General features: G+C 39.2%; 1 protein-coding gene across 1 annotated transcript; it reads right to left on the reverse strand.

Annotated features, from left to right (window-relative positions):
• Positions 1-710: 710 nt before the first annotated feature.
• Positions 711-14,764, reverse strand: LOC103373639 (voltage-dependent calcium channel subunit alpha-2/delta-4-like; the record flags this gene model as incomplete). The annotated part of the gene is made up of 11 exons (XM_008303568.1): positions 711-837; positions 1,542-1,662; positions 2,207-2,227; positions 4,109-4,164; positions 4,965-5,017; positions 5,113-5,188; positions 6,133-6,203; positions 8,539-8,601; positions 8,858-8,902; positions 9,339-9,353; positions 14,703-14,764. Coding segments are annotated over 11 exons (710 nt in total), but the record flags the coding sequence as incomplete, so codon positions are not given.
• Positions 14,765-15,255: the final 491 nt, after the last annotated feature.

Genomic DNA, 15,255 nt, shown 5'->3' on the forward strand with positions numbered 1-15,255 from the left:
ACCCTTTGTACGAAGTTTGATGAATCCACCTCCAGGATATCACAGTCACAAGAATGGAATGGACATGGGGTCTCAAGGTCCTTAGTCTTTTATAAACAGAACATTCTCTAGATCTGTCACAGCATTGTGTAGAATGGTGTGACAACACCTCATCATCATTCCGATACGGCAGGAAAGTTCTGGCATGTTTGTATTTCTGTAAACCAATCACAGCCATCTTGGGCAGGGCTAAGAACAGGATGCACTGACGGTGTCCATTCAAAATAGTGACGGAGGGATTGCTTTGGTGGAATGTTTGGGTGCAGAGAGGTGAGCTCTGCCAATAAAATGGATAATTCCAAGTTTATACCTGCAGTCTACATCTGGTGAGTCAGACTACACCAACCATGACCGATGACCACCAAAACCTGATCAGCTCATCATCGTGTCCAAGTGAGCATGTGTGATTGAGTTGAAGAAATTCCCCTAAAGTGTTCATAAGACAGCCAACTAATAGACAGCCACATTTTGGAGGCATAAAAACTGCTCAAAACTACCAAATCTGAAAAGTGTGCTTGTGCTCAAGAGCTCTGAGTGAGAATGTCAGACTTGAAGAAAGTCAGAGTGGTGCCACGATTAAATTTAAATAAGCACTCTCTGAGAAGATCTAATTTGGCAAGAGTGTTAGATAATTTCTGGAGATGAACCCACTTACTGCATGAATATAAACATCAAAGGATATATTTGACTTCCTTGGGCTCCATGTTGATCCGTGAGTACTGTCTGGAGCAGTCACAGTCTGCTTGTACCACCAGCATCAACAGGTTGCTGTCCGGTATCTGTTGCACTACAAACATCCTGATGTGCACAAAAATGTAAAGTGTGACAATGTGCAACCAAACAAAAACACATAAGAAGCAAACCTCTTCAGTCATGTATGACATATACAGCACAATGTAATACATATTAGTTTTAATAAAAACATAATCATATATAATAAATAATTTCAGACACTGGAACATAGCATTGAAGAATAACTGCACATTTTACTGAGTTGCATAAACTAAACACTACTAAAATGTAAGAATCTTGCCCAGAATGGAGTGGAAGCGATGGTTGTGCTGTGTTATACCACGTTTCACCTCATGAGGGTGTTCACACACAAATTATGAACCTTCTGCGAATCCTTCCTGCCTTTCTCCTCGTCCCCCTCCATTTGCCTCCCACTGTTTTTCCATCTTTGTTTCTGTCACTCACTCTCCTCACTGGCTTTTTTTCATTTACCTCTCCTAATGCTTTCCGTCAGTTTTCCACTCACTTTCCATACGCTTCTCGGTCTTTCCATAACCCTCCGTGCCCTGATCTAATTCAGTTCCTCTCTACTTATTTCCCTCTTCCTGATACCCTTGTATAAATACACACTGCTCTCAGTATGCAGAGCAGAGCAAAGCCGTAGAAAATGGATTTTGGAAGGACAATTTAATATGACTGGTCTAGAGCTTAGAGAGGCCTGCACTGCTACTTGTGTGTGTGTGTTAAGTGTGCAATGAGTGTGCACTTACTTCTGGCATCGTCCACACTTTATAATGCTGTTGGTCTCTTTGACTGACGGCTCGTAAACGAAGCTGGGGTACTCGGTGTCACACGGCTGCAGGATGTCCCCTTTTTTCTTGTGAGCTGAGGCTAATGGAGAGTAAGGGTCACGTGTTGAGGTTGGCAATTTAAATGAGTTTGTGTGAAAGTTGACTGTAAATGTGACATTTTGTTGGTGACTGACAGGCTAGGAGTCTGTGACAGCAGAATGAAGGCTAATATCTAAATGCTTCACACTCCAGCTCCTGATTGCTGTTTCTGACAGAGCCAGAGGCACTTTAGCTCACTGTGTACTCCAAACAAAATTGAATATGGTGTCTGTGTACAGGTAAAATGATGGGTTTGGAACCAGAGAGAGGAGCCATAATGGCTTGTCAGAATTTCACACGTCTGGTTGAGAGCTGCGTTTTTTGCTTGGCTTCTTTCGAGTTACATTAGCTTCAATAAAACTCTACGCTCGGGTCTTGTTTTGAAGCCAGCTGTGTCTGCTCCCACTAAAAGCTACTTATGCAATCACACACACAAAATTGTATTTTTGTTTGAAGTATACTGTAAACACTACGCCACACACGAAACACTAGTGATTTTACAGAACACCAGTCTTCCTTAGAAACACCCTAAGACGGATACTTACAACCGCTGACAGCTGGTTTGGCTGAATGGAGGACGACGATGGTAATGGAGCGGATGATCGACAGGCACAGTAATGAGGAGGATGAATGTATGATTGATGACAGACAGAGGCAAATGAGAGGTGATAACATCAGAGGATTGACGGTGTTGTCGTTCCATAATGACTTCCAGACTGATGATCAATATCAGGACTCAATTTAAACACTCCACAACATACATGCTTGTTTATGATATGAGTGGAAAACGAGATGGATATTTTGTGTAAAATGTAAATGGTTGGTATTGATGCAGACTTCCTCCATTTATGGGAATATTTAAATAGAATTTGGGATCCCTTAGTGGTCTACAAAAAACATGCAGATAATGTACGATTAAGCCCTAAATTACTCAAAAATGTTGCTTTATTTTAAGTTCTTATTTGGCCAACAGGTTTCTTTTGGCTGGAAATGACAATAAGACATTGTGTTAGACAGGTTAAAATCTTCAATTTACTTTAAAAGCCAATTAAAATGATTCAATATCAGTGACAAAGCCTTCATTTGTCACCACATCAATCAAACCTAAAGAGTTTTTTACACGCCTCCGCTGGGAGCTGCTTCTCTTTGAGTTTATAATTCTCCTTGCCATCACTCTGGTCTTCACTTCTCTTTATAGATTCTCGATGGGATTCAGGTTTGGACTCCAACATGCTGGTATTGCTTTCTTTTTAATGCTTTTTCGACCGCTTTGGCTGTGTGTATAAGACTATTGCCTGCAGGCAGTCTAACGTTTTCCTCCAGAATCATAATGTTATCCTCTTTTAACACAATGTCATTTGCATCAACAAGGTTGTCTGGCCTATTTGAAAAATAACCCCAAAGCTTTACATTCCCAACAGCTGTGGAGGTGTTGCTCTTGGGGTTGAATGTTTCCCCTTTCTTTCCTCAAAGGAAAAGTTTCTGTGTCCAAACAACTCCCAACGGCCTCAGAGCTGATCACCAAACGCTTCCTTCTTTGTCGAGGTGAACTTTCTTGTGCCTGTCTGAGAAGTGAAGTCCTCTTCGTTGACTGTCCATTGACACTAGCCTTTTGTAGCGTTCGCTCAGTTGTCTGCCTTGAGATGCTGGTACCAGAACTGCTCAGATTCACTAGAATGGATCTGATTGTGACCCTTGGATTCTTCTTGGCCTCTCATACTACCACCCTTTCCAGTTCAGGCATCAATGTTGGGTTCCACGTCCTTCATATTGTTCACAGTGTGGAACTCCTTGTACTTTTTGATTACGCATTGTGCTGTGACCACTGGCACTTGAAAACACGTGGATACGACTGTATAGACTTTCATCTGTCTTGTGAGCAGCCACAATGCGGGACTCTCTCAGTGATGGATCCATAATTACAAGATCACTAAGCTCTTTGCTTTTAGCCATGGCTTGCATTTAACCAGTAACTGACTGGAGAGCCACTGCATCAGGTGTGCTCAGTTGTTAGTGTATTTGAATGCTTTAGAACATGGTAGAAATTGCAAGGACCATTTGAAATGTACAAAAGCTTGCACTTTGTCAAAAGAATAGTGATAATGTCACAAGGACATAGCATTTTTAGAAAAAAAGGTTTAAAAAAACATAGAAATTGTTAAAATATATCCTTAATATCGCTAACACACTGTCTTTTGTCACTTGTTTATTCCATTTCCAGCAAGAAGAAACCTTCTGATCAAGTAAAAAATCATGATAAATCAAAAACTGGTGTAAGTATAAATAATTCTGGGCATGATATGTGCATTGTTAAGAAATGGTTAATGAAACAAACACTGCAGTCGTCCAGGTTTTGTCTGAGGCTTGTGTCGATTAACAAAACATTCATAACTTCCACATTTAACCTTAACTGGCCACATGTTTTTTTTCTTTCTGTGTGAGCTCACCTTCAGCAAAATGCTCCGTGTGCCAGAGGCCACAGATATTGAACTCCAGGAGAAACCTTGCGAAGGAGAGGGAAGAGGAGAGTGGACACAGAGAAGGAGTCAATTAGGTGGCTGTAATTATAGACCAAAGCAGATTGCAAGCAGATTGTACGCAGCTTTCAAAAACTGGGCCAGGACCCAAACTTGTGTCATGGGAATAAAGAAAATGGGTCCTCAAGTTATTCAGCAGTAATTGGTAGCTTTGGTATTTTCCTAACTGCATCACCAGACTGTTCCTTTTTAAATGAAGCTGCTGGATGTATTCACTGACTTCATCCTGACCAAGTCAGTGGAATCAAAAAAAGCAGGTGGCTTTCTAAATAAAAGCTCTCAACTCAACTTCATTTGTTTCATTTTTAGTCTGTTTTTATAAAATCCATCAGTATTGAATTATTTTCTTGCCGAGCATTAAACGAGAAGATCAACACCACCGTGGTGTCTGTATAGTAAATATGAATGTATTGTCTGCAGCTTAGTTGATGAAAACAGGTGGAAACAGCTAATCTGGCTTTGTTCAAAGGTATAAAACCTCCACCTACTCGCATTTCCAAAGCTCACTAATTAACATGACACATCTTGTTTGTTTAATCCATTAAAATGACTTAATTAATCATTTTTTAGTTTTTTTTTTTTTTTCTAAAATAACATCTTGGGATTTGCTGTGTGTGTACTATCAGTGTTGCCATCCAAGAAACAAAATTCCCTGAAAATAAACAGAATTTACAGCAGCAAATTTTTTTAACTATTTTATTTTGGATACGCTGCAACAAAAAAAACTAGACCAGCCAACTCTGGTTGCCCCTAGCAACACACTTACAGTAGGAAGTTGGAGAGGAACCACTTGAGGGTTGAGGCCAAACCATAGAAGGGCTGAAGAGATAGATGGACAGAATATATTCATTTCAGACTTTTCCAGGACCTTTATGGGAATATGACTTTATGCAGTGTGAGTTTATGGTACATACACTGAGAAGTGGACGGGCGCTGCTGACAGAGTGCAAGTTGATCTTACACATGGCCTGGTAGTCGAACAAGGATACCCTGAGGAGACAAGCCCACACACACACACACAAAGCAAATAGTGTTGCTCTTCTGTCAGGATTTCGCTGACTTACATTGATTCCTTGACCCCCTCCAGACTACCACACACAGTGCTGCATGACTGAGCTTAACCTTTACAGAAACCCTGATAGCTAACTCAACTTAGAAAAGAGAGAGAAAAAAAAAAGATCATCTCACTGCCAGAATAGCTTTTCAGAGATGGGATTGACCAAGATTCTTATTTTTGTTTTTTTCTAATCTGTGAATATGTGGCGCTTTTGCAGGTAGGACACACAAAAAAAAAATATGCACACAAATTACAGATGTGCGCATATGCAGATTGAAACATACACACATTGCCACTGGAGTCCATGCATGCTCAGAACCAGTTATGTAATATCCTGTGTCAAATGAAGCATGACGAAATCTTTTAGCTGTTTAAAAATAGCACATCACTCAAGAGATTTCAAACATAAAAGACGGGCAAAAACTAAGAGGGGGGAGAAGAAAAAAAAAATCCAGAGCTGTCAAATAAGCTCAAAGTGCAGCAAAAACAGGGAAGTAGCTATATGACAAACACCAAGATGGCTGAATGAACTGCTCTTAATAAACGACACAGAGCAGATATGAGCATCATATGGCGTATACGTGCATTGATATAGATACTAATGCATGGTGGTTAAGAAGCAAAATGAAAATAGGAAACATTTACACCTCCTGATTAAGACGATAGCCTGCTGTCTGCGACACAGCGTGAGGTGACGCATTCACGAGCGTGATTCAAATGCACAGTTTTCTGAGACACAAAGACAACATAAGATGGCACTTCACACTGCAGAGTGAGCGCCGAGGATCCCGTCAGAATCAGGTAACCTCTTGTCCTTTTGTAACAGGCAGACGAAGGAGAAAACAGAAACACAACTATCTTGTCAGCCAGGTGTTACCTTTTGAACATGCCCATTCGGATCAGCGTGGTCATCACTGATCCGTCAACCTCGCCGAAGAACCTCCCCGCCTATCGGGAGAGACAAAGGAAATATAAACACTGCAAGACAATCAGTGCGTCTGAACGTATCAGTGTCAGGTCCCTTCTGTGATGTTCATTCTTAACCCTTTAACCTCAGAGTGAACTGTGCGATCAATTATTCATTAATGTTACACCGTGTGATGGTTTTCTAGCGACATATGTTGCCAAGAGGTTCACATTCTATAGCCACTACTTCATTACATGCACAGTTGTAAGAAAAATATTAACATTTTTGGATTTAGATAAACGTTTAAAGTTGTAAATATTGTTTTAATGAGCTGTGCTGACAGAGCAATGTTGGTGATTGCATCAACTTAACATTGTGAGTAGATTAAAATTCTTATTTTTAGTGATTTTAAACTAAACTCAGCTTGTAATAAAAAAATAAATAAAAATTTTTCTTCATCATGAATTCAAGATTGCAAGTCCCTTCTCCTACCCATTTAATATGCCTGGAAAATAGCTTAGACTGTTTGTTAAAGAACTAGAAAATATTGCACAAAGGACATTTCAAGGTGAGTATCATTTCTATTAGAAATGAAATTCTTCGAAAGCAATGTGTCTACAAGTAGGTGACTTGCATAAAGAGGTGCTGATGCAGCTGATGGAAAATGTTGTACTGTTGTATGGAAGTAAATCAGTCATATTTAGCAGTACGCTTTGGCCATTCTGCTCTTTAATAATCATAGCAGTGGATAACAATGATAACATGTCAGGATTTTATGATTTAACTTTTGCTTTTTTGTGTAACTGTCAACCATCAAGTCTTTGTCAAGCCTGACATCTGCTTTTAAAAATTGTTAGAACTTGCTTTAACAGGTTTCCTGTCTTATTGTCTTTGGTGCCAATTGAGCTCTATGGAAAATCAATTCACTTGAAGCAAAAAAACAAAGAATTTTTAACCGCTGTATGTCAGAGTTCACACAGATGTAGCGGTTGTTCCTCTTCAGCTAATGTGCAGGATGGGTCATTTTCTACAATGTTGAATTCTTCCATTTACGTGTTCTACAGATAAATGAAGAATTCAAGAGAATATCTATTGTAATAGATTCAAACTTGACCATCGCACTACAAAACTAATGTCTTTATAAAGGTGAGAAGCTACAGGAGGGAGAATCGAGCTTAAATGATTGCCAACTTAAAAACTTACTACTGTTCATAAGTTTGGTAATTAGGTACATGACATTTGAAAAATCTTTTTAAATAATGTGGAAAAACGAGGTGAAGCGGTTTAATTTTTATTAGTAATCAGCATCTTGCTGAGTTAATCAGCACACGCCTCCCAACCAACCAGGGAAAACTTGTATAACCGCTTAAACAAAGTAAACAAGAGTATTTCCTAAAATCAGGCATTAACACTATTATATGATTTTATTCAAACCTTGAAAACACATATGGACATATTATAAGAGCCTGCACCTCATCAAAACCGTATCGGGTGTAAAAGATTTGCATCTGTTGAGAATATATCCCTTGTTCATGAGCTTCTGCCGGGTCAAATTTAATAAAATTAAAAATACTAAAAAAAGCCTTGTTTAGTACTGTTGTTAAGTTTAGTACTTGCTTCCAGCTCTGCAACTTAATGTGGACGTTTAAAAAGCAAAATAAAATGAAACCAGAGGACAAAAACAAAAAAACCGACCGAGCCCATTGCTGTGCTGCTTATGTTTTGTTGTGTTACGTAAGTGTCAGCTGGGATCTGCCGTCCCTTTTACCTCCCTGTTGTACTACTTACACAGCGGTGATTCACTACCACTGACTCATTTTACTGCTTAACACTGCTTATTATTGATAGCAACTGTGGGGAATGAAGCTGAACTTTGAAAATGCAAATATGTAAAATGTAATAATTGCGACATCACTTCAGGAAGTTGGGCGAAAACAAAATATTCGAAATGTATTTTTTAAACTTTAAAAAGACGGACCCTGGAGGCATAAAAGTCCTTCTGAACTTTAGCGATGGAGTGACCTCGTGTGTAAGCGAGTAGAGAAGCAGAAATAGGATTCAAGAGGTTTGCGAGTCTTATTGAAAACGGAGTTAGACACAGTGTCCTTGCTGCAGACTGGAAAGCTGCTGGTTGACAGAATAAGAGGGAGAAACTCTGGAAGGAAATCGCACATCACTACATAGATACATACAGATATAAATAGTGTAGTATGAATGTATTTCTAAATAATACACAGAGGCTTGTTTGGGGCTGTTCCTCTGTTTCTTCTCTGATGAATATTGATAGGTGGAAGAGCTCTCGAACAATCAAGTCAAAGACGGAAAAAAAACAACACTCCAGCTGTATTCTCAGTGTGATTGCGTGTGTGAGCTCACATCATTGCGCTGTTTAGAAATTAGGACAAAGCCATTATTGTCAATCACGTAGCAGTCGATATCCTGATATGAAAGAAAGAGAGAGAGAGAGAAACCAATTACTTATGTAAAGGAAAGATCTGTGTCAAACCCCACAAAGAGAACACAGACAGCTCAATGGTTTATATAATTCAATGCATGTATTATGAAGTCAGTTTCTTGCTTCAGTGGTTTCATATGCGAACAAAAAGATATTTGCTGAACTTTGTGGAGCTTGACTAATAAAACAATTTATAGTAAAAGCATGCTAGTTTGATTAATATGGCAGAGATATACTCACGATGCTGTCACAGCGAAGAGGACAGATCCCTTCCACGGATGAGCACTGGAGGAATAATTTCACTGTTAACGAGCTGAGAAAGACTTTTTTCACTGACAACATGCAGGTGAAAGTGCTGATGAGGGATGTGATAGGTATTGTTAGAGAAGGGCACGTTTGTGTATGTGAGGACGTGGTTTAAACACATGCTCTGTCTGCGAAAGTGTGAACCTGCAGCCAGTGTTGACAAGCGCATCTGTACGAGTGCGAAGAAATGTGTTGGCGAGAGATTGCTAATTTGCGCGAGATGTGTCGCGTCTACCTGGAACTTGTTTGCGAGTTTGCGCGAGTTTGATTTGCGCTTGTCTTTGAGCGCGTGTGTTCTGTTTTAACTGAGGTGTGAAGCCAACTTCACAGAACTCGGCAGGTGCTGAAGACGGTGAATTTGGTTTGTTGAGTGATGTTTTGAAAAATGAGGAGAGGGGAAATTATGCATACTCACATCCGTGTCGTTTGGCTGAGAAGACACAAAGACAGCAGCAAAGAGAGACAAAAACAAAAAAAAGGAGAGCATGAAGAAAAGGGAAGTATTACTGCAGTTAATGATGCGTAAGTCGATGCATTGACTTACACTGTCTCTGCTGCTGTTAGTTTACTGTTGAAAAAAAGCCACAAATCTTCTGCTCAAAGTTTTAAAATGGAATATAGATTTTCTTTTTCTCCTGAGCAGTTTTTCAATCACACACTTGAACAATTTCAACAAACATTTCCAGTTCTTTCTTCCATCAAAAGTATACATTTCCGACATACCAGCCTATGCAGGTGAACACAAACCTGCAACCTGACGAACAAAATGTGACAGTATTCGTCATGATATCAAACTTTTTCGTCCATCAGCACACTCTGTCCCTCAGCTCCTCCTGTTCCTCCATCTGTGAACTGGTCATAAGTCAAAATGTCGATAATTTCTCTGACTTTATGGTCCCGTTTTATGGTCGCAGTGTATGTAGGTGTCTATGGACAATACGTCTTTGGGATCACGGTCAGGCTAAATAGAGCATGTCCAAGTGTGAATGAGACAATCTATCATCCTTTTCAATCCCATTACAGCAAAGTGTCAGTCTTTCCCTCTGCTTCCCATCGCTGCCTCCTGAAATAAACTACAATTCAGTGGACCGATGGGAAAGACGAGGCTTCCACACACACACACACACATGCACACACACACCACATGCAAATAGTCTGATTTGACAAAATTTGACTGCTAATTAAAGCGAATCATAAAACCCTGCTAATGATTCCAAAAAGGCACAATATTCATTCACTGTATCAAACAGCTATGAAAATTCTTGTAGCTTCACTAAACTTTGGGCTAAAATTGTAGATTTGTTCCTGATGGTGGCACAAGAAGAGAAAAGTGTGGGATCAATAAATCAAAAATCTTCTTGGCAGCATCAATTTGTTCAACAAATTAACTGGAAAAGTGCTCATTAGGTAATGTAATTTGTGGACATGATAGATCTTGCGGTTGAATGAAAGTGGAAAAATTGAATCTATGAGTAAATGTGTAAATTTAATAGGAAAGCAACTGTTTTATTATATATTTTTGGTCTATAAATGGAAAATTTCACAATCTGGTAATCACAAAAACATCAGCTTCTGCTCATTTAAGATGGGGTGATGTGTGGTCATTAACATCTGCAATCCTGTTAATGAATTAAAATCAAAACTGTTTTGGAGCCTGTCTTTGTTTTTCTTATTTATGTGCAGCACGTTTTCGGTCTTTTCTATAACTAACACTTTGTTCCTCCAGCTTCTCGTGAACCAGCTTTCTAAATCTGAGCAGCGGACGAGAAGCTGTTTTCTCAGATTCGGTGTCGGTGACGTGTCTCGTCGTGAAACTCCAGAAGTCAAGCTGATAGCGAGAGCATCAATTACCACTTTCCATCCCTGAACTTCAACTCAACACATTCTCTGTGATAATCTTACTGAACGTTCAATGAAGTTTCAAGTGAGAAGCACACAAACATTTTACCATTTTATACCATCCTAGATTAAGTTTGTGGACTCAGATGCTATAAATTAAGAAAGATTATATTATATAAATACATTTTGAACCATAAAATCGTCTATCTTGCACGGGGCGGAGAGAAAAGTAAAATGATGTGTGTGTGTGTGTGTAACTGAACTAACAAACCTGAATGTCATATTTCCGTTGTTCCTTTTTCATACAATCTGCACCTCAACTTAATATATGTGGTTTTTGGAGGTTGATATTTTTTGTACTTTGATATTTGTTTATTGATTACCTTTTATGTATCTTTTTATTCTTTATTTTACTCTTATTATATTCATATCTTTATTTTTCGGTGAGAAACTTGCATGTAATGAAAAAGAATTTCCCCTCAGGGATAAATAAAGTCTTTCTGATTCTGATTGTTGCGATGCAGTGCAATCACAAACATAGAAACAGAGTTGAAAGAATACGGGATAACAGAGAAAGGGAGAACAGCTGAGTGTTCTTTGTGAGATAAAGCGCATGCCAAGGTGTGAATGGCAAAAAAATCTATCATCTTTTGATTCCAATTACTATCAGCTCACTGCTCTGCGCTCGCTGTCTGACAAAAATATAGCAGCGATGAACTGTGAGAGACATATGGGGCCTTATACCGTGGGATTCACACCGTATCATTACAAAATTAGATTTTTCAGATTTAAGTCTTTTTTTTAATAGTCTTTTTTTTTTAATCCCTTCCCATTTACACTTGTTTCGCTCTCTTTCACTGTCTCCAACAGATACGTAAGTGTTGAACACCCTGGATGGAGGCAGCAGACGGAGCACAATGTGCTGCGCGGTGACGTCAGGAGAGTTTCCTATTAACATCCTGACCGATTCCCATTAGATGGCGGTTCATGCTTTATTCTTACCCTGACTAATTCATAATTCATCCTCTAATAACTTCTTATTTTAACGTAGTCAACCTTAAAGGGCAACTATAATGTCAGAGCGGCTCTACTTATGTAACCCTCCCACTGAGATGTACAGAATTTGTGCAGGGACTTCTTTGCATTAATAATATCTCACAAACAGATAAAGATTAAGAAAAGTTGATGCTATTTGCAACTAAAACAACCCAAATGTGAGTGAACTCTATTTATCTTAACCAGCTACTGATGAAGTAGGACACAAATGAGGGAATAAACAAATCCTGCTTGTGCCTAAACCCTCTGGACCAATAAAGGCCTTTTTGATAGATGGCTGGTGCTGTCATGTGATCTGTTATTGTACGTCCTCCTGATGATCCGTCTTTCATTCAGGATGTACAGTAGGTGCAGCATCTTCAGCCCTGAGGGAGCTGAAGGCTTAAAATAGACTAAAGAGAGGATTCCATGCACACACACACACACACACACACACACACACACACACACATATATATAGAGAGAGATTGATATGCGTGTACAGTCAAAACAAGCACATACTGTGAGTCCACGCACACACAAAACACTCTGAAATAAAGATCAAGTGCATGACGTAAAGATAAGATGATTACGTAAGCCATCGTAAGAGAAGGGAGAGAGGGCGGAGGAGAGGAGATGAGGAAAGGAGGAGACAGTGTATGAAAACTGAAGGGAAATCCTGGAAAACATTGACAAGGAAAAGGTGAAAAAACTAGGAATTTAAGCAGGAGTCTGAGTCAAAAGAGCTCACAGTGAATGACTTTGTATGCGGCATTAATCTAGAGGATAACAAGTCCACTGGCGATGATGCTAATGAGCTCCTAGCTGATGAATGTGGACATAACAACACACGTGTGCACAGATGGTCGTGCATATGGTCCCAGTCAACGTTACCAGCCATGTACGCAGCACTTTTCAAGCATCCACGGATACATACATACAGCCACGTGCCCACACTCGGGAGCTGCCGAGCCTCGCTGCGGCAGCTATCCATCACCTAATGGCCAGCCGGCAGCCTTAACGCTCTTTTAACTGCTGTCATTTACAGCCATGGGAGCAGAGGAGGAGAAGGGGGCCGGGTTATCAAACACCTGCGACAGCAAAAGTGTTCCGCAAAATTAAGCAAGTTTTCCCTCAATACAATGTTTTGTTGAAGGTGTGAAAAACCCCCATAGGATACTAAGATCCTTCACTGAATCCAGAGGTGATTCTCTGCACAGCATACCAAACAGGCACGGGTGAGAACAATTCCAGTGATGACATTTAAATCTTTCATTACAGTGTTTTAGGGTGGGTAAGCACTCTTTTAATGGTGGGAGCAGTGATACGGAAAACACTGCACGAAGCTTTGAATTAAACAATGTTTAAATGCTGTAATTACCGACTAATGGAGCTGAAAAAGAACCTATAATCATCTTTGACTCCTTGCCGCACTGTAAAATATGGTGTCAGAGTGGCCTGCTAGCTTAAAGAGGTACTGCTGAAACTCCCAAAGCAGACTTTGTATTCATCAGCAGCTATATTTCATATTTATAAAAGATAATTGAACAGCTTCATGTTCACTGACAGGACTTTTGTGAATCGGGGTAGTTGGTTAATGCTTAGAAAGCGAGTGTGAAATTTTAATGTCAAATCGGAAACACCGCATTGAAATCAAAGACTCAGAAGTCGGAGGACTCCTTTCATCTGACGGAAAAATAAACTATTCAAGGCAGCAGCCTGGTAAGAATTAAATCTGACAAAATCTGAAACTTCCTCTGGATTGGATGTGGAACCAAAGACGCTCATAATTTCAGACACAGAGGAAATAAAGACGGGGTTATTATTCGGGGGAGAGAAGTGCAAACTGATGATTGTGTCATTTGTATTCCACAAGCACTGTTCAATATAACTGCTGCAATTATAAATAGATCAGAAGTTTCTCACTGGTACCAGTTCAGTACAACAAGGAACCAACCAGTTCAGTCTTTTATAGGGGCAACAAATCCAATGTTACAACAATATAAATCTAATAAAACATGTCGTGAAAAAAATGTAAATATTTTGGGATTATATATGCTTAACTTGATAAAGGCAATGTACTGTGGTGAATTAATTAAGGATGCTATTGTGTAAAACGATTGGTAACTGTGTAAAATCATACTCACTGCTGGTAAAAAAAAAAAAAAAGAAAGAAATTAAGAAGTACTGGTATTAATCTGAATCTCTGAGTCTTAAACAACAGATGGACACAGCGAGGGAAATATTTGTTATAAGGATGACTGTCATGCTAAGCTGTGGACATCTGGGTTGAAACCAGACGTTTACATACATTCAGACTTTGAAAAAAGTAGCAATAAAAAAATTCAAAAAAATTCCCTCTCTTATTATTCTGGCATTTAGCAAATAGTAATAATTTTGGTCATTTTAGAGTGACCTAAAACAGGAAAAGTTTAGCCTGATTTAATGTCGGACATTGAGAAAAAAAAGGCTATGTGTCTTTTCATACACTGTATGTAAACTTCCGGATTAATATAAATATATGTATATATAGCTTCCGTTTGTTAGTTTTGTAATACATTGAAATCCAATACATCAAAAGTTTATTAAAAAATATCCAACATGGAAGCAATTATGCAGTAATTACAGGGTTTAATTTATACAATGAATATTGACGACCTACATTGATTAAACATTAAAAGATAGTTACTGTTAGAAACTAAATGAAACTGATAAATAAGCACACAGTTGAAAACAGTTGACTTGATCTCTGTTATGATCAAGAGTGTGTCCAACCCTGAGTTGTTCTTTATTCAAACCTTTATCAACATCATAGATCTATTTTTAAAATCCAACTCTTCACAACCTCTCTTGTTACTTGTTTCAGGACAATTACTGAGATTCTCAATGAACACCGTAGACCTACCTGTGCTGCGATGGCCCAAAATCTGGACTCCATCAACCCCAGAGTCATCTGGACCCCAATGGCTGCAGAAAGAAAAAGAGACACATCAGTGAAGTAGAATAAAATGTACATAACCTAACATTTCTCTTTAATGTTAAGCAGCACTGTAATGTTGCAATAAAACACCAGTAAGATCAGTGGCAATATATAGATTGCATTAGTGGCAGCTGCAGTGATAGGCACAGCTGCCACTGCTGCGATAACACTTTCAGTTTAAGCAGTGATGGCTTTCGCAGCAAAAGTAGCCCTGCTGCTAGCCAAAAGAAAGGGACGCTTTAATCGAGCACTTTAGAAGAAAGAACATTAATGAGGCGATTAATGTCCCAAAGTGGGAGACTGTATCTCTCTCTTGACTCTGAGGCTGGAGGAGTGGAAGAGGACCTGCTGTACAGATCAGCTCTGCCTTCAGAACTCAACTTATGAAAATCCTTTTACAGTAACTGGCCTTCTGAGCTTCGCCAGCGCTGTGTGAACCGCCTATTCTTAGACAGTGTGTGTGTGTGTGTGTGTGTGT

This window comes from Stegastes partitus, unplaced genomic scaffold (genome assembly GCF_000690725.1).
Source record: "Stegastes partitus isolate 25-593 unplaced genomic scaffold, Stegastes_partitus-1.0.2 Scaffold2035, whole genome shotgun sequence".
Classification (NCBI taxonomy): Eukaryota; Metazoa; Chordata; class Actinopteri; family Pomacentridae; genus Stegastes; species Stegastes partitus.